Source organism: Melanostigma gelatinosum (assembly GCF_949748355.1).
Source record: "Melanostigma gelatinosum genome assembly, chromosome: 21".
In the NCBI taxonomy this organism is placed as follows: domain Eukaryota; kingdom Metazoa; phylum Chordata; class Actinopteri; order Perciformes; family Zoarcidae; genus Melanostigma; species Melanostigma gelatinosum.
The window spans coordinates 19,708,725-19,733,934 of NC_136654.1; the positions used below are offsets into that span (position 1 = coordinate 19,708,725).

Below are 25,210 nucleotides of genomic sequence, written 5' to 3' on the forward strand. Positions count from 1 at the left end.
ATGGTTATGGAGGGCGGTGATTGGCTGGTAGGTGGTGACCTAGAGGTGCTGGAGCGAATCAAATGGAACGATGGACTTGACCAGTACCGCCTTACTCCACAGGAGCTCAAGCAGAAGTTCAAAGACATGAACGCAGGTTAGAGAATCTAAATCACTCGATCGCAAAACCACCGTAACAATCAGGGAACACACAATGGCATACAATGTGTTCAGCTTATGACAAAAAAAATAGAACTAAACCTTTTGAAAAAGTTGAGAAATACATACTCACTTAAAAAAAGGTTAAATGCTTTCCTAAAATAGACTGCGGTTTTGACAAACCATTACTCAACCAGAGGGATGCAGTGCGTTTGTTTTGGATTAGTCTCTGCAGCAGATTTATTATGTTAGTGAGTATTTATGTAGGATGGTATATTTGGGACCGACACTGCGCATGTTCCTGTTAATGATGCCAGCCGGTGCAACAATGATGAATTTTTAATAACTGCTTCTGACAACAACGGAGCTCTATGGCTGAGAGGAAAACGCTATATTGGGTTTAGCAATGCTACACAGAAAATGCTTGTCAGTGAGATCAATTCATTGTTGATTTTGGGCTTTTTGTGGGGTTTGTTGACAGTAAGAAAAATATAGATGAATTAAATAGAATATATCGATACATTTTTCTAAGAAAATGCAATTTCAATGTCTGTCAGAAGAGTGCACAGCAAAGAGTATCGTCCTTTGGTACAGACGCCTTTGTTAGCCTTCGCTGTGTCAATATTGAACTTTGGGATTTTGCGGCACCCTAAATATTAGTCAAGCCCCAGAACGACATGACATAATGAGTTTTTAATAACTGCTTCTGACAACAACAGAGCTCTATGGCTGAGAGGAAAACGCTATATTGGGTTTAGCAATGCTACACAGAAAATGCTTGTCAGTGAGATCAATTCATTGTTGATTTTGGGCTTTTTGTGGGGTTTGTTGACAGTAAGAAAAATATAGATGAATTAAATAGAATATATCGATACATTTTTCTAAGAAAATGCAATTTCAATGTCTGTCAGAAGAGTGCACAGCAAAGAGTAACGTCCTTTGGTACATACGCCTTTGTTAGCCTTCGCTGTGTCAATATTGAACTTTGGGATTTTGCGGCACCCTAAATATTAGTCAAGCCCTAGAACGACATGACATAATGAGTTTTTAATAACTGCTTCTGACAACAACAGAGCTCTATGGCTGAGAGGAAAACGCTATATTGGGTTTAGCAATGCTACACAGAAAATGCTTGTTAGTGAGATCAATTCATTGTTGATTTTGGGCTTTTTGTGGGGTTTGTTGACAGTAAGAAAAATATAGATGAATTCAATAGAATATATCGATACATTTTTCTAAGAAAATGTATGAAACAAAGAGATGTGTGGACGGTATTTTGAGCATGTTTACTGTGACAGCTCCTAAAATGCACACTGTTCTTCACATATGTTGGACTGCACGGACACGAAAGCTCAACACCTCCATTGTGTTGTACTGCTTCTATTACGCTGCGATGCCACTGCTGTTATTGTCACGTGACCCCTTTATTTTGTGCTCCTCCATGTTGTCCATCCTTAGATGCGGTGTTTGCCTTCCAGCTGCGTAACCCGGTGCACAATGGTCACGCCTTGCTTCTGCAGGACACCAAGCGGCGTCTGCTGGAGCGAGGCTACAGGAATCCGGTCCTCCTGCTGCACCCGCTGGGCGGCTGGACCAAAGACGACGATGTGCCTCTGGACTGGCGTATGAAGCAGCATGCTGCAGTCCTGGATGAGGGCGTCCTGGACCCGGCAAGCACCATCGTTGCCATCTTCCCCTCTCCTATGATGTACGCTGGACCCACAGAGGTGAGGAGGAGTGGTGGCTTGTTGTTTAGTCAGCGGTATCTATCAGTCCGGCTTCCTACTGTGTAACCATTTACCCTTAATATGTGCGTGTGAATAAATATCAACATGCATGTCTTCCTCATCAGGTTCAGTGGCACTGTAGAGCCAGAATGATCGCCGGAGCAAACTTCTACATTGTTGGCCGGGACCCTGCAGGCATGCCTCACCCGGTGACTAAGCAGGACCTGTATGAACCCACCCATGGAGGCAAGGTCCTCACCATGGCCCCGGGCCTCACCTCTGTGGAGATCATCCCCTTCAGGGTCGCTGCCTACAACAAGACTAAGAAGGCCATGGACTTTTATGACACAGAGCAGTGAGTGAAGAGATTTTTCAAATTGTTTTTTTTATGTAAAACATGGAATCTACTGACATGGTTATCCCGGTGTGAACCCAAGTGCAATAAAACTGGAGCGAACTGGTAAAACAAATGTCAGGCTTGCTGTGATAAATCTGATAACGCATTTGTAGGCCCAAGTCTTTCAAGCCACAACATGATTTTTATGGAAATGTGAACTGTCCGTGACCCAGCCTCTTATCTTGTTCGCACTGCAAGAACATTGTCGTGTACATCTTTAGAGAGCTCCTACTGAATTCTGACTTCGCTCTTGCAGATGTACAGCCACATTTCTGTGCAGGTGTAATTATGGCCTCATCATGTGATTTGTAAATAAAGAACATATCTAATATGCCTGTCCTGCCCTTCCCTTCTCCCTCACTCTCTCAGACATGCTGACTTTGAGTTTATCTCTGGAACCAAGATGAGGAACATGGCTCGGAGTGCAGAAATATGGTACAGCCGGGCAGCGAGGCTTCGGACGTCATCATGTTTGGCTCCTCCCCTAAATGAAGCAAGCCTCGATACGCGCTTCGAGGAAACGCCCCCTCCATTACTCGACACACGCTTATAAGCGTCGGCACATCTCGTAACATCACTAGTGTACACTGTACAGACAAGCGAAAACATGAAGACTGTGATTCTTGCTCTTCTGCTATTGGTGGTTGTCAGCCAGGGTGAGTTAATGTACAGGAAACACAACAAACCTGCAGTGTATTTCGCTACAAGAACGATTTCCTCCTCAAAACCAGCCACAAGACTGCAGCGGATTGCTGTAAATGAATATGATGCATCCAGTGTGTCTGGTTTTAGAGGTTAAGGACAATCCCTTTGTGGTTTGGAAAATGTAGCACTCATTGTTATACAATGGTGGAAAATTATTTTTTCTTTTCTATTTCCAGGTGAAGCCTTGAGCTGTCGCTGTGACGGCAGACGGAAGGTATGTCCATGGCATGTTGAGGAATGTAAGGCAGGTGAAATCTGTGGCCATGTCCTCATAGCGGATGGAATCAGTAAGTACAGGCTGCTCCCTCGGTGTGCTGTTCAGCTAAAAGGAAAAATGACATTTGCTGGATCAGTTCAGAGTCATTACTTTGACTCAAAACGTGTAGATGTTATCTTTTAATCCATATTTTCACAGCTACTGACTACTTCATGGGATGCATGACAGAGGAAAGCTGCAAGGGGTATCAGTACAAAGAGACATCACGAGCAACGTGCTGCGACTGGGATCGGTGCACCTGATAAATGTGCAAAAATGAATCATGCAACATTGTCTTCCAGTAATACCAATAACCCTCTCTCTGTAGTTGTGTTGTGTAGCATTGTGAGAATAAAGATCAATCGGTTGCAACTTTTGGCCTTTTTCACTTTTTTTTCGAATGGTATTCCAAAACAACATGGATCTTGTTGAACACGGTGGAGGTTTTGCGAAATCGTGATGTCTCTACCGCCAAAGCCGTTGTTTAAATCAGGCATATGACTCTGAGGCTCTTATAAGATTGCACCGGGTAGACAGACAGGCTTCTGTTGTCCAAAACCCCTGTTGCACTGATGTGTACGGGTGGGCGCACACTCATTCACCTATACACACACACACACACCCATACACACCCCCAGGCATTCTTCTCGGTTCATGAGAGGGCAAGGGGAAGCCCGAAGTTCAAGCAGAGGGGGCGCCACCAAGGCGGCCGGGAAAAATAGGGAACTTCCAGACAAAGTCAAAAAGACCGAGTCAGCAGTTCTAGGAAGCTGGTAGGGCGTTAAGGTCATTAGTTAGGCCTTGGGGTAGATATAAATAAACTTACCCTTGACAGTGAAGTCACGGGAAATGCTGACGGGGTCATATAAAGACAAAAGCCGACCCGGCTTTCAAAGATTACGCTGAAGTAAGGGATTTATGTGTCATCAATCAAGTTATGGGTGAAGTGCTTGGGGCCCCCAGCCCCAAGTATAAATAGGGGCAGTTTTGAAACAGCAGAGGAGTTAGGAGTTCGGAGTTCGGAGTTGGAAGGAGTCTCGAACCCCGTGCGGGCTTCTGCCTGCACGGAGGAGAACTTTAACTTTTTGCAGAATCTCCGGACTTTGAGAGTCAGAGTTTTTAAGAATACTTAGAAGACTTTTTGAAGTCGAAACAGGAGAGAAAGCTCACTCTGTCCAGTCCTGCGCTGGGTGAATCATTAACTTTTTCCTCCGTAGGCTACACAGCCAGCCCGTCTGCTGGCTGAGTCAGTGCTTTTAAAGATCCTTTGTCTGTAAAATACTCTGAAGGGGTTTTTGAATACTTAAGTGATTTTTCTTACATTTTTCAGTTAACGATTTTTTCTCTGTATTTTGGACCAAGAGATTATACTTTGATTTAAATGCAAATAAATAAATAACGAATTAGTTTCTTCGACCAAATCCTTTTCTTCATATTTTCTTGAGAAGCCAGCCCAGAGAGGGGTTACGCCTCAGCAGATCCCCTTCAGCCCCTGAGTTAAGTTGTGTTTGATCCAGCTCGGTACATTACTGATGGCATTCTTTACATGCTCCAAACCACACTTGATACTTATTCAAATTATTTTCGCTCTAGTTTAAGAGAAGTCACCCGGGAGAGACCGGCTTGCGTTTGAAAGAGCTTTATATCTGTTTGGGCTCTCAAGCAGGATCTTATCAATTACGAAAGGATTAAGAAAAATCTAGACAAACTAAATACAAGAGACAGGTAAATCCTGGGCTCTTATAAAACCAAATAATAGTCAGAGCGACAGACTACACTGTCCATGTGAGTTGCTGCGGGTCAAGTCAGATAAGACAGTAAGCCAGCTTTGGACCGGGCTGGTGGTCAAATAATTAAAGAATATTCTGTACAATATTAGAACCCGGTAAAGATCAATCTTAGAGTAAAGCAGTGCGCGAGGCAAACCAGGGAGAATTCGGAAACCCTTTTTTTCCCAATATCTCCCGCACGGTCAGATGTGAAAATCATATAGGGAACGGAGTAAAACCTATCCCCTCCTTCTCGCCACCTCTCACGGCAATAGGAGTTCATACCGAGAGGGGCCAGATCCACCGGGCACGAGTCACGTGGAGTCTGGGTCCCTCTGGTGCATCGCAAGGGTTGATGCACCACCAGCTGGCTCTCCTGTCATCTGCGCATCAATGATTGACACGGAGTCCCGTCGGCTCAATCTTTTATGGTTTCACATAAAAGGCCTCCTATTTGCTTATTACTAACTATTTCCAGATGAATTGAAAAGATTTACATAAGGAATCTAGTTTTAATAACCCAAATAGAAATAATAATAAATAAATAAAAATTAATTAATTAATTTTTCAATTTTTTATTATCGAATTAAAAATCGTGAGGGGTCACCCCCCAGATTCACGTCACAATCTAATCACCGGTGTGTTGTTACTTACCAATCTATTAGAAACTTTTATTCTAGTAAAACAGAGACTTTTGTTCTGGCTGGCAGAAGAAGAAGTAGAGAAGTAATGTTTTGTTTCTTACAAAGGATGACTATTGGGCATCTTTGGGCTCGATTCCTCAGCTTTGGATCTCTTTGTCAGGGCTGGCTAAATCAATCTGTATTTTCCAACATTTCTTAAAATCCCTTCTATGAAGACTTCCTTAATTATCTATAAGATCCTGATTTTAATTACATCATGTTCACCTCTATTTTCTATTATGATTTTGCTTTGTTTGTCTGATCATTTTCATTCAAGTTAGTTTTTGCTGCAAAACAGCTTCTCTGATTTTTGAGTTAAGAAAAGGATCTTTCGGCCACTCTCCTTGGAAGGAAGTAGACTTTGTGCTAAATAGTTGTTGATAAATCTCTCTGTTTATGAGTAAAAGCCAGATGACAATATTAGAATTACTGATACACTGGATTTGCACTGATTGTGCCAAAAAATAAAAAGGAAGCTAGCAGCAGGGGAGCACATATCAGAGGTATCAACACTTAATAATAATTTACCAGGTGATATCTTTATGATTTGTATTATGTTACTTGATAAAGGAGGGAGACCACACTCACTTGTTGATTTCATCATTTTATTCATTTCATCCACATGTTGTTGAGTCAAAAGTCATAACAAGGCATCCTATAGGTCAGGATAATCACATCATTGGTAATCAAGTCATCAAATGTGTCACCTGCATTGCCACCTGAATGCTCGACATATTATGGCACCATCTTAGGGTTAAATTATGAAGCACCAATCCAGACGAACGAGCAAAACAAAATTCCAATTTAATTTCCAACAAATTGTATCAAAACTAAATTACAACAGTTGAACTTAACATGTCAGGAAACAATCAATCTCTCAATCTAGTGTAGACTAGAAATTGTGTGGCTGTCATCAAGAAAATGTTTTGCTACAGGAGAGGTCAGATGCTGTCTTCCTAGTGCTTTTGTTGTACAGTTGCAATTTCAATGTCTGTCAGAAGAGTGCACATCAAAGAGTAACGTCCTTTGGTACATACGCCTTTGTTAGCCTTTGCTGTGTCAATATTGAACTTTGGGATTTTGCGGAAAACTAAATATTCGTCAAGCCCCAGAACGACATGACATAATTAACATCTAAAGCCAATAACAAAGCCTTGAATAACAATACTACAGAAAACATATTTATGTCCTCAAATATAATTATCTGTTTGTCACCTTTGTCCAGATGGTTATGGAGGGCGGTGATTGGCTGGTAGGTGGTGACCTAGAGGTGCTGGAGCGAATCAAATGGAACGATGGACTTGACCAGTACCGCCTTACTCCACAGCAGCTCAAGCAGAAGTTCAAAGACATGAACGCAGGTTAGAGAATCGAAATCACTCGATCGCAAAACCACCGTAACAATCAGGGAACACACAATGGCATACAATGTGTTCAGCTTATGACAAAAAAAATAGAACTAAACCTTTTGAAAAAGTTGAGAAATACATACTCACTTAAAAAAAGGTTAAATGCTTTCCTAAAATAGACTGCGGTTTTGACAAACCATTACTCAACCAGAGGGATGCAGTGCGTTTGTTTTGGATTAGTCTCTGCAGCAGATTTATTATGTTAGTGAGTATTTATGTAGGATGGTATATTTGGGACCGACACTGCGCATGTTCCTGTTAATGATGCCAGCCGGTGCAACAATGATGAATTTTTAATAACTGCTTCTGACAACAACAGAGCTCTATGGCTGAGAGGAAAACCCTATATTGGGTTTAGCAATGCTACACAGAAAATGCTTGTCAGTGAGATCAATTCATTGTTGATTTTGGGCTTTTTGTGGGGTTTGTTGACAGTAAGAAAAATATAGATGAATTAAATAGAATATATCGATACATTTTTCTAAGAAAATGCAATTTCAATGTCTGTCAGAAGAGTGCACAGCAAAGAGTAACGTCCTTTGGTACAGACGCCTTTGTTAGCCTTCGCTGTGTCAATATTGAACTTTGGGATTTTGCGGCACCCTAAATATTAGTCAAGCCCCAGAACGACATGACATAATGAGTTTTTAATAACTGCTTCTGACAACAACAGAGCTCTATGGCTGAGAGGAAAACGCTATATTGGGTTTAGCAATGCTACACAGAAAATGCTTGTCAGTGAGATCAATTCATTGTTGATTTTGGGCTTTTTGTGGGGTTTGTTGACAGTAAGAAAAATATAGATGAATTAAATAGAATATATCGATACATTTTTCTAAGAAAATGCAATTTCAATGTCTGTCAGAAGAGTGCACAGCAAAGAGTAACGTCCTTTGGTACATACGCCTTTGTTAGCCTTCGCTGTGTCAATATTGAACTTTGGGATTTTGCGGCACCCTAAATATTAGTCAAGCCCCAGAACGACATGACATAATGAGTTTTTAATAACTGCTTCTGACAACAACAGAGCTCTATGGCTGAGAGGAAAACGCTATATTGGGTTTAGCAATGCTACACAGAAAATGCTTGTCAGTGAGATCAATTCATTATTGATTTTGGGCTTTTTGTGGGGTTTGTTGACAGTAAGAAAAATATAGATGAATTAAATAGAATATATCGATACATTTTTCTAAGAAAATGCAATTTCAATGTCTGTCAGAAGAGTGCACAGCAAAGAGTAACGTCCTTTGGTACATACGCCTTTGTTAGCCTTCGCTGTGTCAATATTGAACTTTGGGATTTTGCGGCACCCTAAATATTAGTCAAGCCCCAGAACGACATGACATAATGAGTTTTTAATAACTGCTTCTGACAACAACAGAGCTCTATGGCTGAGAGGAAAACGCTATATTGGGTTTAGCAATGCTACACAGAAAATGCTTGTCAGTGAGATCAATTCATTGTTGATTTTGGGCTTTTTGTGGGGTTTGTTGACAGTAAGAAAAATATAGATGAATTCAATAGAATATATCGATACATTTTTCTAAGAAAATGTATGAAACAAAGAGATGTGTGGACGGTATTTTGAGCATGTTTACTGTGACAGCTCCTAAAATGCACACTGTTCTTCACATATGTTGGACTGCACGGACACGAAAGCTCAACACCTCCATTGTGTTGTACTGCTTCTATTACGCTGCGATGCCACTGCTGTTATTGTCACGTGACCCCTTTATTTTGTGCTCCTCCATGTTGTCCATCCTTAGATGCGGTGTTTGCCTTCCAGCTGCGTAACCCGGTGCACAATGGTCACGCCTTGCTTCTGCAGGACACCAAGCGGCGTCTGCTGGAGCGAGGCTACAGGAATCCGGTCCTCCTGCTGCACCCGCTGGGCGGCTGGACCAAAGACGACGATGTGCCTCTGGACTGGCGTATGAAGCAGCATGCTGCAGTCCTGGATGAGGGCGTCCTGGACCCGGCAAGCACCATCGTTGCCATCTTCCCCTCTCCTATGATGTACGCTGGACCCACAGAGGTGAGGAGGAGTGGTGGCTTGTTGTTTAGTCAGCGGTATCTATCAGTCCGGCTTCCTACTGTGTAACCATTTACCCTTAATATGTGCGTGTGAATAAATATCAACATGCATGTCTTCCTCATCAGGTTCAGTGGCACTGTAGAGCCAGAATGATCGCCGGAGCAAACTTCTACATTGTTGGCCGGGACCCTGCAGGCATGCCTCACCCGGTGACTAAGCAGGACCTGTATGAACCCACCCATGGAGGCAAGGTCCTCACCATGGCCCCGGGCCTCACCTCTGTGGAGATCATCCCCTTCAGGGTCGCTGCCTACAACAAGACTAAGAAGGCCATGGACTTTTATGACACAGAGCAGTGAGTGAAGAGATTTTTTTTTCTACTGACATGGTTATCCCGGTGTGAACCCAAGTGCAATAAAACTGGAGCGAACTGGTAAAACAAATGTCAGGCTTGCTGTGATAAATCTGATAACGCATTTGTAGGCCCAAGTCTTTCAAGCCACAACATGATTTTTATGGAAATGTGAACTGTCCGTGACCCAGCCTCTTATCTTGTTCGCACTGCAAGAACATTGTCGTGTACATCTTTAGAGAGCTCCTACTGAATTCTGACTTCGCTCTTGCAGATGTACAGCCACATTTCTGTGCAGGTGTAATTATGGCCTCATCATGTGATTTGTAAATAAAGAACATATCTAATATGCCTGTCCTGCCCTTCCCTTCTCCCTCACTCTCTCAGACATGCTGACTTTGAGTTTATCTCTGGAACCAAGATGAGGAACATGGCTCGGAGTGCAGAAATATGGTACAGCCGGGCAGCGAGGCTTCTGACGTCATCATGTTTGGCTCCTCCCCTAAATGAAGCAAGCCTCGATACTCGCTTCGAGGAAACGCCCCCTCCATTACTCGACACACGCTTATAAGCGTCGGCACATCTCGTAACATCACTAGTGTACACTGTACAGACAAGCGAAAACATGAAGACTGTGATTCTTGCTCTTCTGCTATTGGTGGTTGTCAGCCAGGGTGAGTTAATGTACAGGAAACACAACAAACCTGCAGTGTATTTCGCTACAAGAACGATTTCCTCCTCAAAAGCAGCCACAAGACTGCAGCGGATTGCTGTAAATGAATATGATGCATCCAGTGTGTCTGGTTTTAGAGGTTAAGGACAATCCCTTTGTGGTTTGGAAAATGTAGCACTCATTGTTATACAATGGTGGAAAATTATTTTTTCTTTTCTATTTCCAGGTGAAGCCTTGAGCTGTCGCTGTGACGGCAGACGGAAGGTATGTCCATGGCATGTTGAGGAATGTAAGGCAGGTGAAATCTGTGGCCATGTCCTCATAGCGGATGGAATCAGTAAGTACAGGCTGCTCCCTCGGTGTGCTGTTCAGCTAAAAGGAAAAATGACATTTGCTGGATCAGTTCAGAGTCATTACTTTGACTCAAAACGTGTAGATGTTATCTTTTAATCCATATTTTCACAGCTACTGACTACTTCATGGGATGCATGACAGAGGAAAGCTGCAAGGGGTATCAGTACAAAGAGACATCACGAGCAACTTGCTGCGACTGGGATCGGTGCACCTGATAAATGTGCAAAAATGAATCATGCAACATTGTCTTCCAGTAATACCAATAACCCTCTCTCTGTAGTTGTGTTGTGTAGCATTGTGAGAATAAAGATCAATCGGTTGCAACTTTTGGCCTTTTTCACTTTTTTTTCGAATGGTATTCCAAAACAACATGGATCTTGTTGAACACGGTGGAGGTTTTGCGAAATCGTGATGTCTCTACCGCCAAAGCCGTTGTTTAAATCAGGCATATGACTCTGAGGCTCTTATAAGATTGCACCGGGTAGACAGACAGGCTTCTGTTGTCCAAAACCCCTGTTGCACTGATGTGTACGGGTGGGCGCACACTCATTCACCTATACACACACACACACACCCATACACACCCCCAGGCATTCTTCTCGGTTCATGAGAGGGCAAGGGGAAGCCCGAAGTTCAAGCAGAGGGGGCGCCACCAAGGCGGCCGGGAAAAATAGGGAACTTCCAGACAAAGTCAAAAAGACAGAGTCAGCAGTTCTAGGAAGCTGGTAGGGCGTTAAGGTCATTAGTTAGGCCTTGGGGTAGATATAAATAAACTTACCCTTGACAGTGAAGTCACGGGAAATGCTGACGGGGTCATATAAAGACAAAAGCCGACCCGGCTTTCAAAGATTACGCTGAAGTAAGGGATTTATGTGTCATCAATCAAGTTATGGGTGAAGTGCTTGGGGCCCCCAGCCCCAAGTATAAATAGGGGCAGTTTTGAAACAGCAGAGGAGTTAGGAGTTCGGAGTTCGGAGTTGGAAGGAGTCTCGAACCCCTGTCCAGTCCTGCGCTGGGTGAATCATTAACTTTTTCCTCCGTAGGCTACACAGCCAGCCCGTCTGCTGGCTGAGTCAGTGCTTTTAAAGATCCTTTGTCTGTAAAATACTCTGAAGGGGTTTTTGAATACTTAAGTGATTTTTCTTACATTTTTCAGTTAACGATTTTTTCTCTGTATTTTGGACCAAGAGATTATACTTTGATTTAAATGCAAATAAATAAATAACGAATTAGTTTCTTCGACCAAATCCTTTTCTTCATATTTTCTTGAGAAGCCAGCCCAGAGAGGGGTTACGCCTCAGCAGATCCCCTTCAGCCCCTGAGTTAAGTTGTGTTTGATCCAGCTCGGTACATTACTGATGGCATTCTTTACATGCTCCAAACCACACTTGATACTTATTCAAATTATTTTCGCTCTAGTTTAAGAGAAGTCACCCGGGAGAGACCGGCTTGCGTTTGAAAGAGCTTTATATCTGTTTGGGCTCTCAAGCAGGATCTTATCAATTACGAAAGGATTAAGAAAAATCTAGACAAACTAAATACAAGAGACAGGTAAATCCTGGGCTCTTATAAAACCAAATAATAGTCAGAGCGACAGACTACACTGTCCATGTGAGTTGCTGCGGGTCAAGTCAGATAAGACAGTAAGCCAGCTTTGGACCGGGCTGGTGGTCAAATAATTAAAGAATATTCGGTGCAATATTAGAACCCGGTAAAGATCAATCTTAGAGTAAAGCAGTGCGCGAGGCAAACCAGGGAGAATTCGGAAACCCTTTTTTTCCCAATATCTCCCGCACGGTCAGATGTGAAAATCATATAGGGAACGGAGTAAAACCTATCCCCTCCTTCTCGCCACCTCTCACGGCAATAGGAGTTCATACCGAGAGGGGCCAGATCCACCGGGCACGAGTCACGTGGAGTCTGGGTCCCTCTGGTGCATCGCAAGGGTTGATGCACCACCAGCTGGCTCTCCTGTCATCTGCGCATCAATGATTGACACGGAGTCCCGTCGGCTCAATCTTTTATGGTTTCACATAAAAGGCCTCCTATTTGGTTATTACTAACTATTTCCAGATGAATTGAAAAGATTTACATAAGGAATCTAGTTTTAATAACCCAAATAGAAATAATAATAAATAAAAAAAAATTAATTAATTAATTTTTCAATTTTTTATTATCGAATTAAAAATCGTGAGGGGTCACCCCCCAGATTCACGTCACAATCTAATCACCGGTGTGTTGTTACTTACCAATCTATTAGAAACTTTTATTCTAGTAAAACAGAGACTTTTGTTCTGGCTGGTAGAAGAAGAAGTAGAGAAGTAATGTTTTGTTTCTTACAAAGGATGACTATTGGGCATCTTTGGGCTCGATTCCTCAGCTTTGGATCTCTTTGTCAGGGCTGGCTAAATCAATCTGTATTTTCCAACATTTCTTAAAATCCCTTCTATGAAGACTTCCTTAATTATCTATAAGATCCTGATTTTAATTACATCATGTTCACCTCTATTTTCTATTATGATTTTGCTTTGTTTGTCTGATCATTTTCATTCAAGTTAGTTTTTGCTGCAAAACAGCTTCTCTGATTTTTGAGTTAAGAAAAGGATCTTTCGGCCACTCTCCTTGGAAGGAAGTAGACTTTGTGCTAAATAGTTGTTGATAAATCTCTCTGTTTATGAGTAAAAGCCAGATGACAATATTAGAATTACTGATACACTGGATTTGCACTGATTGTGCCAAAAAATAAAAAGGAAGCTAGCAGCAGGGGAGCACATATCAGAGGTATCAACACTTAATAATAATTTACCAGGTGATATCTTTATGATTTGTATTATGTTACTTGATAAAGGAGGGAGACCACACTCACTTGTTGATTTCATCATTTTATTCATTTCATCCACATGTTGTTGAGTCAAAAGTCATAACAAGGCATCCTATAGGTCAGGATAATCACATCATTGGTAATCAAGTCATCAAATGTGTCACCTGCATTGCCACCTGAATGCTCGACATATTATGGCACCATCTTGGGGTTAAATTATGAAGCACCAATCCAGACGAACGAGCAAAACAAAATTCCAATTTAATTTCCAACAAATTGTATCAAAACTAAATTACAACAGTTGAACTTAACATGTCAGGAAACAATCAATCTCTCAATCTAGTGTAGACTAGAAATTGTGTGGCTGTCATCAAGAAAATGTTTTGCTACAGGAGAGGTCAGATGCTGTCTTCCTAGTGCTTTTGTTGTACAGTTGCAATTTCAATGTCTGTCAGAAGAGTGCACATCAAAGAGTAACGTCCTTTGGTACATACGCCTTTGTTAGCCTTTGCTGTGTCAATATTGAACTTTGGGATTTTGCGGAAAACTAAATATTCGTCAAGCCCCAGAACGACATGACATAATTAACATCTAAAGCCAATAACAAAGCCTTGAATAACAATACTACAGAAAACATATTTATGTCCTCAAATATAATTATCTGTTTGTCACCTTTGTCCAGATGGTTATGGAGGGCGGTGATTGGCTGGTAGGTGGTGACCTAGAGGTGCTGGAGCGAATCAAATGGAACGATGGACTTGACCAGTACCGCCTTACTCCACAGGAGCTCAAGCAGAAGTTCAAAGACATGAACGCAGGTTAGAGAATCGAAATCACTCGATCGCAAAACCACCGTAACAATCAGGGAACACACAATGGCATACAATGTGTTCAGCTTATGACAAAAAAAATAGAACTAAACCTTTTGAAAAAGTTGAGAAATACATACTCACTTAAAAAAAGGTTAAATGCTTTCCTAAAATAGACTGCGGTTTTGACAAACCATTACTCAACCAGAGGGATGCAGTGCGTTTGTTTTGGATTAGTCTCTGCAGCAGATTTATTATGTTAGTGAGTATTTATGTAGGATGGTATATTTGGGACCGACACTGCGCATGTTCCTGTTAATGATGCCAGCCGGTGCAACAATGATGAATTTTTAATAACTGCTTCTGACAACAACGGAGCTCTATGGCTGAGAGGAAAACGCTATATTGGGTTTAGCAATGCTACACAGAAAATGCTTGTCAGTGAGATCAATTCATTGTTGATTTTGGGCTTTTTGTGGGGTTTGTTGACAGTAAGAAAAATATAGATGAATTAAATAGAATATATCGATACATTTTTCTAAGAAAATGCAATTTCAATGTCTGTCAGAAGAGTGCACAGCAAAGAGTAACGTCCTTTGGTACATACGCCTTTGTTAGCCTTCGCTGTGTCAATATTGAACTTTGGGATTTTGCGGCACCCTAAATATTAGTCAAGCCCCAGAACGACATGACATAATGAGTTTTTAATAACTGCTTCTGACAACAACAGAGCTCTATGGCTGAGAGGAAAACGCTATATTGGGTTTAGCAATGCTACACAGAAAATGCTTGTCAGTGAGATCAATTCATTGTTGATTTTGGGCTTTTTGTGGGGTTTGTTGACAGTAAGAAAAATATAGATGAATTAAATAGAATATATCGATACATTTTTCTAAGAAAATACAATTTCAATGTGTCAGAAGAGTGCACAGCAAAGAGTATCGTCCTTTGGTACATACGCCTTTGTTAGCCTTCGCTGTGTCAATATTGAACTTTGGGATTTTGCGGCACCCTAAATATTAGTCAAGCCCTAGAACGACATGACATAATGAGTTTTTAATAACTGCTTCTGACAACAACAGAGCTCTATGGCTGAGAGGAAAACGCTATATTGGGTTTAGCAATGCTACACAGAAAATGCTTGTTAGTGAGATCAATTCATTGTTGATTTTGGGCTTTTTGTGGGGTTTGTTGACAGTAAGAAAAATATAGATGAATTAAATAGAATATATCGATACATTTTTCTAAGAAAATACAATTTCAATGTGTCAGAAGAGTGCACAGCAAAGAGTATCGTCCTTTGGTACATACGCCTTTGTTAGCCTTCGCTGTGTCAATATTGAACTTTGGGATTTTGCGGCACCCTAAATATTAGTCAAGCCCCAGAACGACATGACATAATGAGTTTTTAATAACTGCTTCTGACAACAACAGAGCTCTATGGCTGAGAGGAAAACGCTATATTGGGTTTAGCAATGCTACACAGAAAATGCTTGTCAGTGAGATCAATTCATTGTTGATTTTGGGCTTTTTGTGGGGTTTGTTGACAGTAAGAAAAATATAGATGAATTCAATAGAATATATCGATACATTTTTCTAAGAAAATGTATGAAACAAAGAGATGTGTGGACGGTATTTTGAGCATGTTTACTGTGACAGCTCCTAAAATGCACACTGTTCTTCACATATGTTGGACTGCACGGACACGAAAGCTCAACACCTCCATTGTGTTGTACTGCTTCTATTACGCTGCGATGCCACTGCTGTTATTGTCACGTGACCCCTTTATTTTGTGCTCCTCCATGTTGTCCATCCTTAGATGCGGTGTTTGCCTTCCAGCTGCGTAACCCGGTGCACAATGGTCACGCCCTGCTTCTGCAGGACACCAAGCGGCGTCTGCTGGAGCGAGGCTACAGGAATCCGGTCCTCCTGCTGCACCCGCTGGGCGGCTGGACCAAAGACGACGATGTGCCTCTGGACTGGCGTATGAAGCAGCATGCTGCAGTCCTGGATGAGGGCGTCCTGGACCCGGCAAGCACCATCGTTGCCATCTTCCCCTCTCCTATGATGTACGCTGGACCCACAGAGGTGAGGAGGAGTGGTGGCTTGTTGTTTAGTCAGCGGTATCTATCAGTCCGGCTTCCTACTGTGTAACCATTTACCCTTAATATGTGCGTGTGAATAAATATCAACATGCATGTCTTCCTCATCAGGTTCAGTGGCACTGTAGAGCCAGAATGATCGCCGGAGCAAACTTCTACATTGTTGGCCGGGACCCTGCAGGCATGCCTCACCCGGTGACTAAGCAGGACCTGTATGAACCCACCCATGGAGGCAAGGTCCTCACCATGGCCCCGGGCCTCACCTCTGTGGAGATCATCCCCTTCAGGGTCGCTGCCTACAACAAGACTAAGAAGGCCATGGACTTTTATGACACAGAGCAGTGAGTGAAGAGATTTTTCAAATTGTTTTTTTTATGTAAAACATGGAATCTACTGACATGGTTATCCCGGTGTGAACCCAAGTGCAATAAAACTGGAGCGAACTGGTAAAACAAATGTCAGGCTTGCTGTGATAAATCTGATAACGCATTTGTAGGTGTAGTGGCCATTTGTCGGCTAAATCAAACTTAAACAAATAATAATCAAACGCCACTGATGCACCGTGGTCGGTATCTTTACGCAGCCAGAAGAGAGTCAAATGTCCAAGCAGGATTCAATTTTGGTGTATTTATTAAATAAATCAAATAAAACAAGCAAACAAACTAATTAACAAACTCCTGTCGTGCTGTCTCTCCTGTCCTGTGTAGCTGGTAAAAACTATACGCCCACCCCGGTGCATGCTGGTCCTACCTTGCCACTCGTTTAAATAGCAACAGGTGCCCACAGTAATTACCCAAAAAATAATAGAAACAAACAAATTACTATTAAAGAGAAAAATAATCTTAACATATGAAACATCTACAATAATTAAACAATACTACTTATAAATGAAATAACAAAATACAATATCAAATAAATAGCTCCAACATTCCGGCCCCTAATTGTGCATAATATCACAATTATTATTCTCAAACGAGCTATTCCTATAATAAACATGACCTAAAGTTAATCTTCTTCTTGACTCCTACAACAAAAAGAAAGATTAGAGAGAGAGAAAATAGAGGTCGAGAAAACATCAGTCCATGATGTTTAGTCTGCTGCTTCCAAAAGCAGACAGAGCTTCGTCACCGGCCTCTCCAGAATGCTGGTCCTGGTTTGAAGTCGCACAGACCGCACCAGCCCCTTTGTATCTGGTCTTGCCTCCAAAACTTTTCCCATCATCCAAGATCCTCTTGGAGCTGTAGAGTCCGCAACAAGGACAATGTCTCCAGCAGTGAGGCTTCTTCTTGGCCTTGTCCACTTTTGTCTCTCTTGCATTATAGGCAGGTACTCAGAGATCCATCTCTTCCAGAAGAGTTCAGCCATGTACTGTACTTGCTTCCACCTTTTCTTGATGTACAGATCACTTTGAATGAATAGTCCTGGTGGCATGATTGGTTTGCCCTTTAACATTAGAATGTGGTTTGGTGTGAGAGCTTCAAGGTCATCTGGGTCATCTGAGACTTTTGTGATAGGTCTGTCATTTAGAATTGCTTCAACCTCACAGAAAATAGTCTGGAGCCCTTCATCGTCCAGAATTTGCTGTTGCAGAACTGAGGTGAGAACACCTTTCACTGAACGAATCAGGCGCTCCCAGATGCCGCCTTGATGGGAAGCTGCTGGGGTGTTAAAGTTCCATTTTATGCCATCCTGGACCAAAGCCCTTTGAATTTTGTCATGATTCAGAACAGCCAGACTTTCCTTCAGCTCCCGGTTGGCTCCAACAAAGTTTGTGCCATTATCCGACCTGATAGTGGAGACTGCACCTCGTCTACAGATGAACCTTCGTACTGCATTTATACAGGAGTCTGTGTCTAGTGTATATGCCACTTCCAAATGCACAGCACGACTGGTTAGACAGGTGAAAAGCACTCCATATCTCTTCAGAAGACTTCTTCCTCTTTTAACATTGATGGGCCCAAAATAGTCAACTCCAACATTTGTAAAAGGAGCTTTATCAGGCAACACTCTCTCCTCCGGCAAGTCTGCCATCTTCTGTTCACCAAGCTTTCCTCTGTTGCGTCTACAAACAACACAGTCAGATATGACTTTCCTGGCAGCGGAATTTGCATTGATGATCCAGTACTTTTGCCGTGACCTTGACAGCATGTGATTTCTTCCAGCATGTCCCAGCTGATGATGGATATGGCGCAAAATCAGCGTGGATACATGCAGGTCTTTGGACAAAATAACTGGATGTTTGGATTCTGCTGGCAGTGCTGCTTTACTCAGCCGACCACCAACTCTGAGAATTTCATCATCCATTACTGGGTCTAGTTTGTACAGCGGACTTTCTTTGTGGATGTTTTTAAAGCATCCTTTCAGTGAGGCAATTTCAGCTTTGAACTTGTGTCGTTGTACATATTGAATGATTGACTGCTCTGCCTTAGCAAGATCTTCAGGTATTATTCTTTGTCCTTTGAGTGTGGCTTTAAAGCTTTGAACTTTTCTTTCCACTTCATGCTCCCGATTCTTCAGATCGTCCTTTCTGAGGCCTGCAGAAGCACAAAACTCCTTTCTCTTCTGTCCCAATAACAAGAGACGTTCCTTGACCTTCAGAAACCAAGCCACAGATGTTTTTAGTCTAGTCCAAGATGAAAAATAGTAGATCAGGTGGTTGGTGGCATTTTCCAAATCCTTGATGATAGCATTTACCATTAAGTCCCTTTTGACCTCTGGGTCATCTGCAGAAATCACCTCAAGATTCCCATCAAGTTTAGGCCACTCCTTCTTTGACTGATAGAGAAACTCAGGTCCACTTATCCATCTCCTGCCTTTCAGGAAATCCTCAGCTCTCATTCCTCTTGATGCTTCATCTGCTGGATTATCCTTGGAACCCACATATCTCCACTGATCTACATCTGCTGCTTCTCTGATGAAAGAGGTTCTGTTTGCCACAAAAGTGTGGAATCGTCTGGTTTCACTAGAGATATACTTAAGGACTGTTGTGCTGTCCGTCCAGAAGACTGACTTCTCCAGCTTGAGTTGCAACTCCTTCCGAAGCATTTTATCCACACGAACTGCAAGAACTGCGGCTGTGAGTTCCAGTCGAGGAATTGTGGTCTGCTTTAGTGGGGCAACTCTGGCCTTTCCCAAGAGAAATGCAACATGTACTTTATCATCAGTTTCCAATCTCACGTAAGACACAGTTCCATAGCCAACTTGACTGGCATCAGAAAAGTGGTGAAGTTGTGCTGTAGCAGGTTCTCCAAAGTCTCTGGGCTTAATACAGCGGTCCACTTTGAACTCAGACATCCTTTGCAGGTCCTCAAGCCAATTAGACCATTGTTCAGCGAAAGAGTGGGAAATAGTGTCATCCCAACCCAAGTTTCTCCTACAAAGCTCCTGCAGTAACAGCTTGGCTGGCATGCTGAATGGGGCTAGAAATCCCAAAGGGTCATAAAGTGAGCTGACCACTGACAAAATGCCTCTTCTGGTGTTTGGCTGTTGTTGTAGTGATGTCCTGAACTTGAACTTGTCAGTTTCAATGCACCACTCTAGTCCTAGTGCTCGCTCCATTGGAAGTTGGTCTGTATCCAAATCCAGTTCCACCATTTCTTTTGGTCTTTTGTCCTCAGCGATTGACAGCAGCACTGTGCGGCTGTTGCTGATCCATCTTGAAAGATTGAATCCTCCTTTATGACAGAGCGCATTCAAATCTTTGATTATTTGCAGTGCCTCCTCCTCTGACGCCATGGATTTCAGGCAGTCATCCACATAAAAATTATGTTTGACTGTATTTGTCACTTCTGGAGGGAAATGTTGGACATTATCATCTGCAGTTCTCCTCAAAGCATAATTTGCACAACTTGGTGAGGATACAGCTCCAAACAGATGTACTTTCATCCGATACTCCAGTGGAGACTGCGCAGTGTCACCATCAGACCACCAGAGGAAGCGGAGAAAGTTGATGTGCTTTTCTGAGACACGAACTTGATGAAACATGGCTTGGATGTCGGCCATTACTGCAACGGGCTCTTGCCTAAATCGGACGAGGACTCCAATAAGAGTGTTAGTGAGATCAGGTCCCTGCAAGAGCTGGCAGTTCAGTGATGTCCCTTTAAAAGTTGCTCCACAATCAAAAACAACTCTTAGTTTGCCTTTTCTGGGATGATAGACTCCATGATGAGGGATATACCACACCTTTCCATCACTTTGTTCGAGTTGATCAGCAGGTACCATCTCAGCATATCCTTGAGTTATCATGTTGTTTAGGAATGCGGTATATTCCTCCTTAAATGGAACATTCTTGACAAATTTTCTTTTCAGGCTTCGGAGGCGCTGTTCTGCAACACAGCGATTGTTAGGCAAGACAGAATTTTCCTGTCTGAAAGGTAAGTCAATACAGTAATGGTCTCCAGTTAATACTGTTGTGTTGCTCATAACATTCATGAACTTGATGTCTTCTCTGGACATTTCAATCTGCTCCTCTGATGATCTCTCATTAAAGTCATGGTTATACTGTTTAACCAGCATTCCTTGCAGATGTTCCACAGAGATTCGGTTGGCTGTTACAGCAGGGCAGCCACTCTTACTCCTACTGCTCTCGCCGCGAAGTGGACCATTAATGACCCAACCAACTCTGGTTCTGACCGCATAAGGCCCTTCATCCTGGCTGTTTATCAGCTCCCAAGGCTCCATCACTTTTGGAGCATCAGTTCCAATTAGTAGCTCAACACCTGCGTCAATGTCGTGGAGCTTAACATCCTTGAGGTAAGACCATTGATCAAGATCCTCCTCTCGTGGGACGTTGAGTGCAGAAACAGGCATGCTCCTTTGAGTTAAAACATCAGGTAACTCAATGAAATCGTTTGTGCTCATACCAGACACTTCAAGGCCTGACAGAATATGTGCATTTACGATCTTCTTTTGATTCATTGTTCTCAGCAGAATACTAGTCCTTTTACCCTTCAAGTTCAGTTTTCTTGCCAAGTCCTCTGTACAGAATGTGCCAGAACTCCCTGGATCCAAGAAGGCATATGTCTGCACCGTTTTGTTACCTCTCTGGCTCTTGACTTTGACTGCGACAATAGAAAAGATGGAATTATCTTCATAACCAGCCCCGATATGGCCGCAGGTTTGAGACATGGTGGTTGAGACGCTTGGAGGGCTCACAGACTGTTGGGCTTGTTGAAAGGTTGTTCTTTTGTCTTGCCACTCTATGTGAAGGACTCCTGGGTGCTTTTGGTGACACACATTGCAATCCAAGCAACTCCTACAGTCTTTGCTTGTGTGGCCTACTTTCAGGCAACCAAAACAAATACCCTGTTCTTTGATAAAGTTAATTTTATCACGATGTCCTTTAACTTTAAACTGTGAGCATTTATCCAATGAGTGACGACTTTGTTTACAAAACAGACAGTTGTGAAGAGAGGAAGACGTCTTGTTTCCTGTGTACTGAGTGATGACTCCTTCTTTCACTGCAGTAACATTGGTGGCAAAGCTGCTTCCTTTTTTCCTTTGCTTCAAGTAACTAACGTTGGAGACCTTCAAGTTGGTAGGTTGTGAGTCCTGAATGTTGCCAAAAAGTGGATCTGAGGCAATTCTGACTTGTTTTTCAATGAAAGCAACAAGATCCTCAAACAGTGCTCTCCGGCCACGTCGCTCTTGCAGATCACAAGCAACATTTCTCCACCGTTCCCTTAACTTATAAGGAAGTTTCAAGATGATGCTCCTCATATTAGATGGTAGGTCCAGTTCCTTCATATGCATCATTTGCTCTGTTAGATTTGAGCATCCTCGAAGAAACAGGGAAAATGATTGCAATGCTTTAAGATCTTCACTTTTAACAGGCGTCCAGCTGAGAAGCTTTTCCATATACGTAGATGCAATTTTGTATTCGTTTCCAAAGTGCTCTGCGAGAAGACTTTTGGCTCTATGGTATCCCTGATCTGAAGGTAGATGTTGACAACTGCACACCAAGTCTTTTGGCTGCCCCCTGGTGTATTGTTCGAGAAAGTGCAAACAGTCACTCCAATTAGTTGTCTTCTCCTCCACTCCATTTTCAAAAGCTCTGATAAAAGACCTGTACTGAAGAGGGTCTCCATCAAACACAGGAATGTTTCTTACAGGCAGGACAGAGCACAGATTTTGCTGGACCAGCAGAGCAGCGATATCATTTTGTCTTTGCATCACATTTACAATGTCATTCTGATGGGGTTGAGGTTGCACAAGTCCTGCTTGACTTTCATTCACAGTTTGTGTCGTTTGACCTGGAGAATCAGTCTTTAAGAGCATCTCATCAATTTGTGTGTTTGACCTTTGTTTAGGCCTAACAACCTGTGGTTGCATTATGGGATCAGACACAGAAATAACATCCTTTTCAACAGGAACAAAGGTGTAGGCATGGGGATTTAATAGTCTTGCTTCTTTGAACTTGTTCCTTTCAACATAAGAGTTCATTCCGTCTGAACATTTTGAGCCACGCTGGGATGAATTTATTTCCAAGACATGAAGCTTTGCACTTGTAGCTGCCAATTCCGTTTCAAGTTCCAATTGTTCCTTTTCTTTCTTCAACTTTTCCTTTTCCCTCTCCAACTTTTCCTTTTCCCTCTCCAACTTTTCCTCCTGAGCTTCGATTAGATGTTTCCTTTTTAGAGCAGCAACGCGCTCCATCAGAGCTGCCTTGTCAGCCTCAGCTCTAATGCGTGCAGATGATGTTGATGAAATCCGTGATAGCTGGGAATGTGTCTTTACAGAGTTCATCTTTACACTTAACACATTAGAAGCACTATCTTCAGGGTTTATTTCATCTGCAACACCTTGGTGGTCGAGAGAATCTTTACATGGCTGCACATATGGGTAACCCATTTCAGACAGCCAGCCTTTTACCCTTTCAGTGAAGTCATAGAACATTGTCATTTTTTCTTTGAAGTACAGATTTTGCCTTGTAACTTCATCTTGAGGTAAAGGTAAGCTCACAAAAGATGTATGCATGTCATTTGCATCTTGGTAACACTTGATGAATGTAAAAAGCTCAGCATTCACTGAATTTACATTTTTATTGGAAGTCATTAAATCACTTATGTTTCTCAAACACTTTTTGGCTTGTTTGCATTGTGCGGTCCTCTTTTGCTGGTACATTTCCGTGTAGAACTCCAAGCCTTTAGAAGTCATTTTAATGTCTCTTCCTGCTGACGGCCTTTCAACATCCGTCGCCTGAACGTCAGACATTTTGAACACTTCTTCCAAACTGCTTGTCACACATCAATCAAATCCGTCGGACGTGAATGCAGGTAAAGTGCAGCAACAAACAGCAAAGGCGCTTACAGGCCGCTCCTCCAATTCACCACACACACACACTGAAGTCGGGCTTTTTAATGAATGAAAGCCGCCGATAGTGGTGCGCGGGTGTTACGCAATGTCCATTTGTAGCGATTCAACGCAGTCAGGCTTAAACATCCAGAAGCACGTACATCACTGTGAATACAGACTTTTAAACTCCACTCGTTTCACCGTCTTCCTATACGGCAGTCGTATCACGTACCCGTTTCTTCTGAGATGTTTCAGCGCTGTGTTGATCCGGTCCAAAGCAGTTGTCCCGCTGATATTGAATCCAAGAGTGATGAATGAAACAATCCTCTTTGATCATCCATACGAAATCCAAAAACGATCCAACCCGTTGTGGCTGTGGTGGGATCGGTCCTTTGAGTCCAAGAGCTAAGCTTTTACTTTAGTCCAAGGGCGTAGTTTTTACTTTATGTAGTGGCCATTTGTCGGCTAAATCAAACTTAAACAAATAATAATCAAACGCCACTGATGCACCGTGGTCGGTATCTTTACGCAGCCAGAAGAGAGTCAAATGTCCAAGCAGGATTCAATTTTGGTGTATTTATTAAATAAATCAAATAAAACAAGCAAACAAACTAATTAACAAACTCCTGTCGTGCTGTCTCTCCTGTCCTGTGTAGCTGGTAAAAACTATACGCCCACCCCGGTGCATGCTGGTCCTACCTTGCCACTCGTTTAAATAGCAACAGGTGCCCACAGTAATTACCCAAAAAATAATAGAAACAAACAAATTACTATTAAAGAGAAAAATAATCTTAACATATGAAACATCTACAATAATTAAACAATACTACTTATAAATGAAATAACAAAATACAATATCAAATAAATAGCTCCAACAGTAGGCCCAAGTCTTTCAAGCCACAACATGATTTTTATGGAAATGTAACTGTCCGTGACCCAGCCTCTTATCTTGTTCGCACTGCAAGAACATTGTCGTGTACATCTTTAGAGAGCTCCTACTGAATTCTGACTTCGCTCTTGTAGATGTACAGCCACATTTCTGTGCAGGTGTAATTATGGCCTCATCATGTGATTTGTAAATAAAGAACATATCTAATATGCCTGTCCTGCCCTTCCCTTCTCCCTCACTCTCTCAGACATGCTGACTTTGAGTTTATCTCTGGAACCAAGATGAGGAACATGGCTCGGAGTGCAGAAAACCCTCCAGATGGTTTCATGGCCCCCAAGGCCTGGAAGGTTTTGGTCGACTACTACACCTCTCTGCAGAAGGACAAGTAATCAACAGAGCGCTTAGCTCACGGAAAGCCATCGTTTCCCAAAGGAGGGTAGAAATCCCCCCCATCCGTACAGGAGTATTTCGATCGATTTTTGTTTTATCTTATCCAAAAATACTTATTTAGATTGCTATAAATAATCAGTCTCGTCACCATGAAGAAATCTATTTTCTTCAGCAGTTAAAGCATTACATTTTTATATTCCTGTAAAACATGCAAACCATTATAAATGCATTTTATTTTAAGTTATGTATTTGAATAAATTAAAGGTAGATTGAGATCATTATTATTTTTGAATTAAGCACAACCGAACACTGAGAAATCATTTGTGATATTTACATGTAATAGCTGAGGGATGCATGGCAAAAGAAAATTCATTTTTTATAACTACTATAATTACTGATAATATAATT

The 25,210-nt window shown here is 42.2% G+C and overlaps 3 protein-coding genes and 2 long non-coding RNA genes across 5 annotated transcripts; all 5 read left to right on the forward strand.

Annotated features, from left to right (window-relative positions):
* On the forward strand, window positions 1-2,779 carry LOC306794621 (bifunctional 3'-phosphoadenosine 5'-phosphosulfate synthase 2-like; the record flags this gene model as incomplete). Its single annotated transcript, XM_079292741.1, has 4 exons — window positions 1-136; window positions 1,597-1,865; window positions 1,991-2,220; window positions 2,632-2,779. Coding segments are annotated over 4 exons (783 nt in total), but the record flags the coding sequence as incomplete, so codon positions are not given.
* A 27-nt stretch (window positions 2,780-2,806) lies between these two features.
* Window positions 2,807-3,582, forward strand: LOC306794957. The gene is made up of 3 exons (XR_013772956.1): window positions 2,807-2,918; window positions 3,144-3,254; window positions 3,383-3,582. It is a non-coding gene; the product is annotated as an uncharacterized lncRNA (long non-coding RNA).
* Window positions 3,583-6,900: 3,318 nt separating this feature from the next.
* Window positions 6,901-9,950, forward strand: LOC306794638 (bifunctional 3'-phosphoadenosine 5'-phosphosulfate synthase 2-like; the record flags this gene model as incomplete). Its single annotated transcript, XM_079292769.1, has 5 exons — window positions 6,901-7,036; window positions 8,851-9,119; window positions 9,245-9,474; window positions 9,859-9,911; window positions 9,943-9,950. The coding sequence occupies 5 exons, from the start codon at window positions 6,901-6,903 to the stop codon at window positions 9,948-9,950; spliced, it is 696 nt and encodes a 231-aa protein (XP_079148895.1).
* An 83-nt stretch (window positions 9,951-10,033) lies between these two features.
* Window positions 10,034-10,751, forward strand: LOC306794872. The gene is made up of 3 exons (XR_013772949.1): window positions 10,034-10,145; window positions 10,371-10,481; window positions 10,610-10,751. It is a non-coding gene; the product is annotated as an uncharacterized lncRNA (long non-coding RNA).
* Window positions 10,752-14,001: 3,250 nt separating this feature from the next.
* LOC306795413 (bifunctional 3'-phosphoadenosine 5'-phosphosulfate synthase 2-like) lies at window positions 14,002-25,210 on the forward strand (the record flags this gene model as incomplete). Its single annotated transcript, XM_079293922.1, has 4 exons — window positions 14,002-14,137; window positions 15,948-16,216; window positions 16,342-16,571; window positions 24,660-25,210. 4 exons carry the CDS (start codon window positions 14,002-14,004, stop codon window positions 24,799-24,801), a joined length of 777 nt encoding a protein of 258 aa, XP_079150048.1. The 3' UTR covers window positions 24,802-25,210.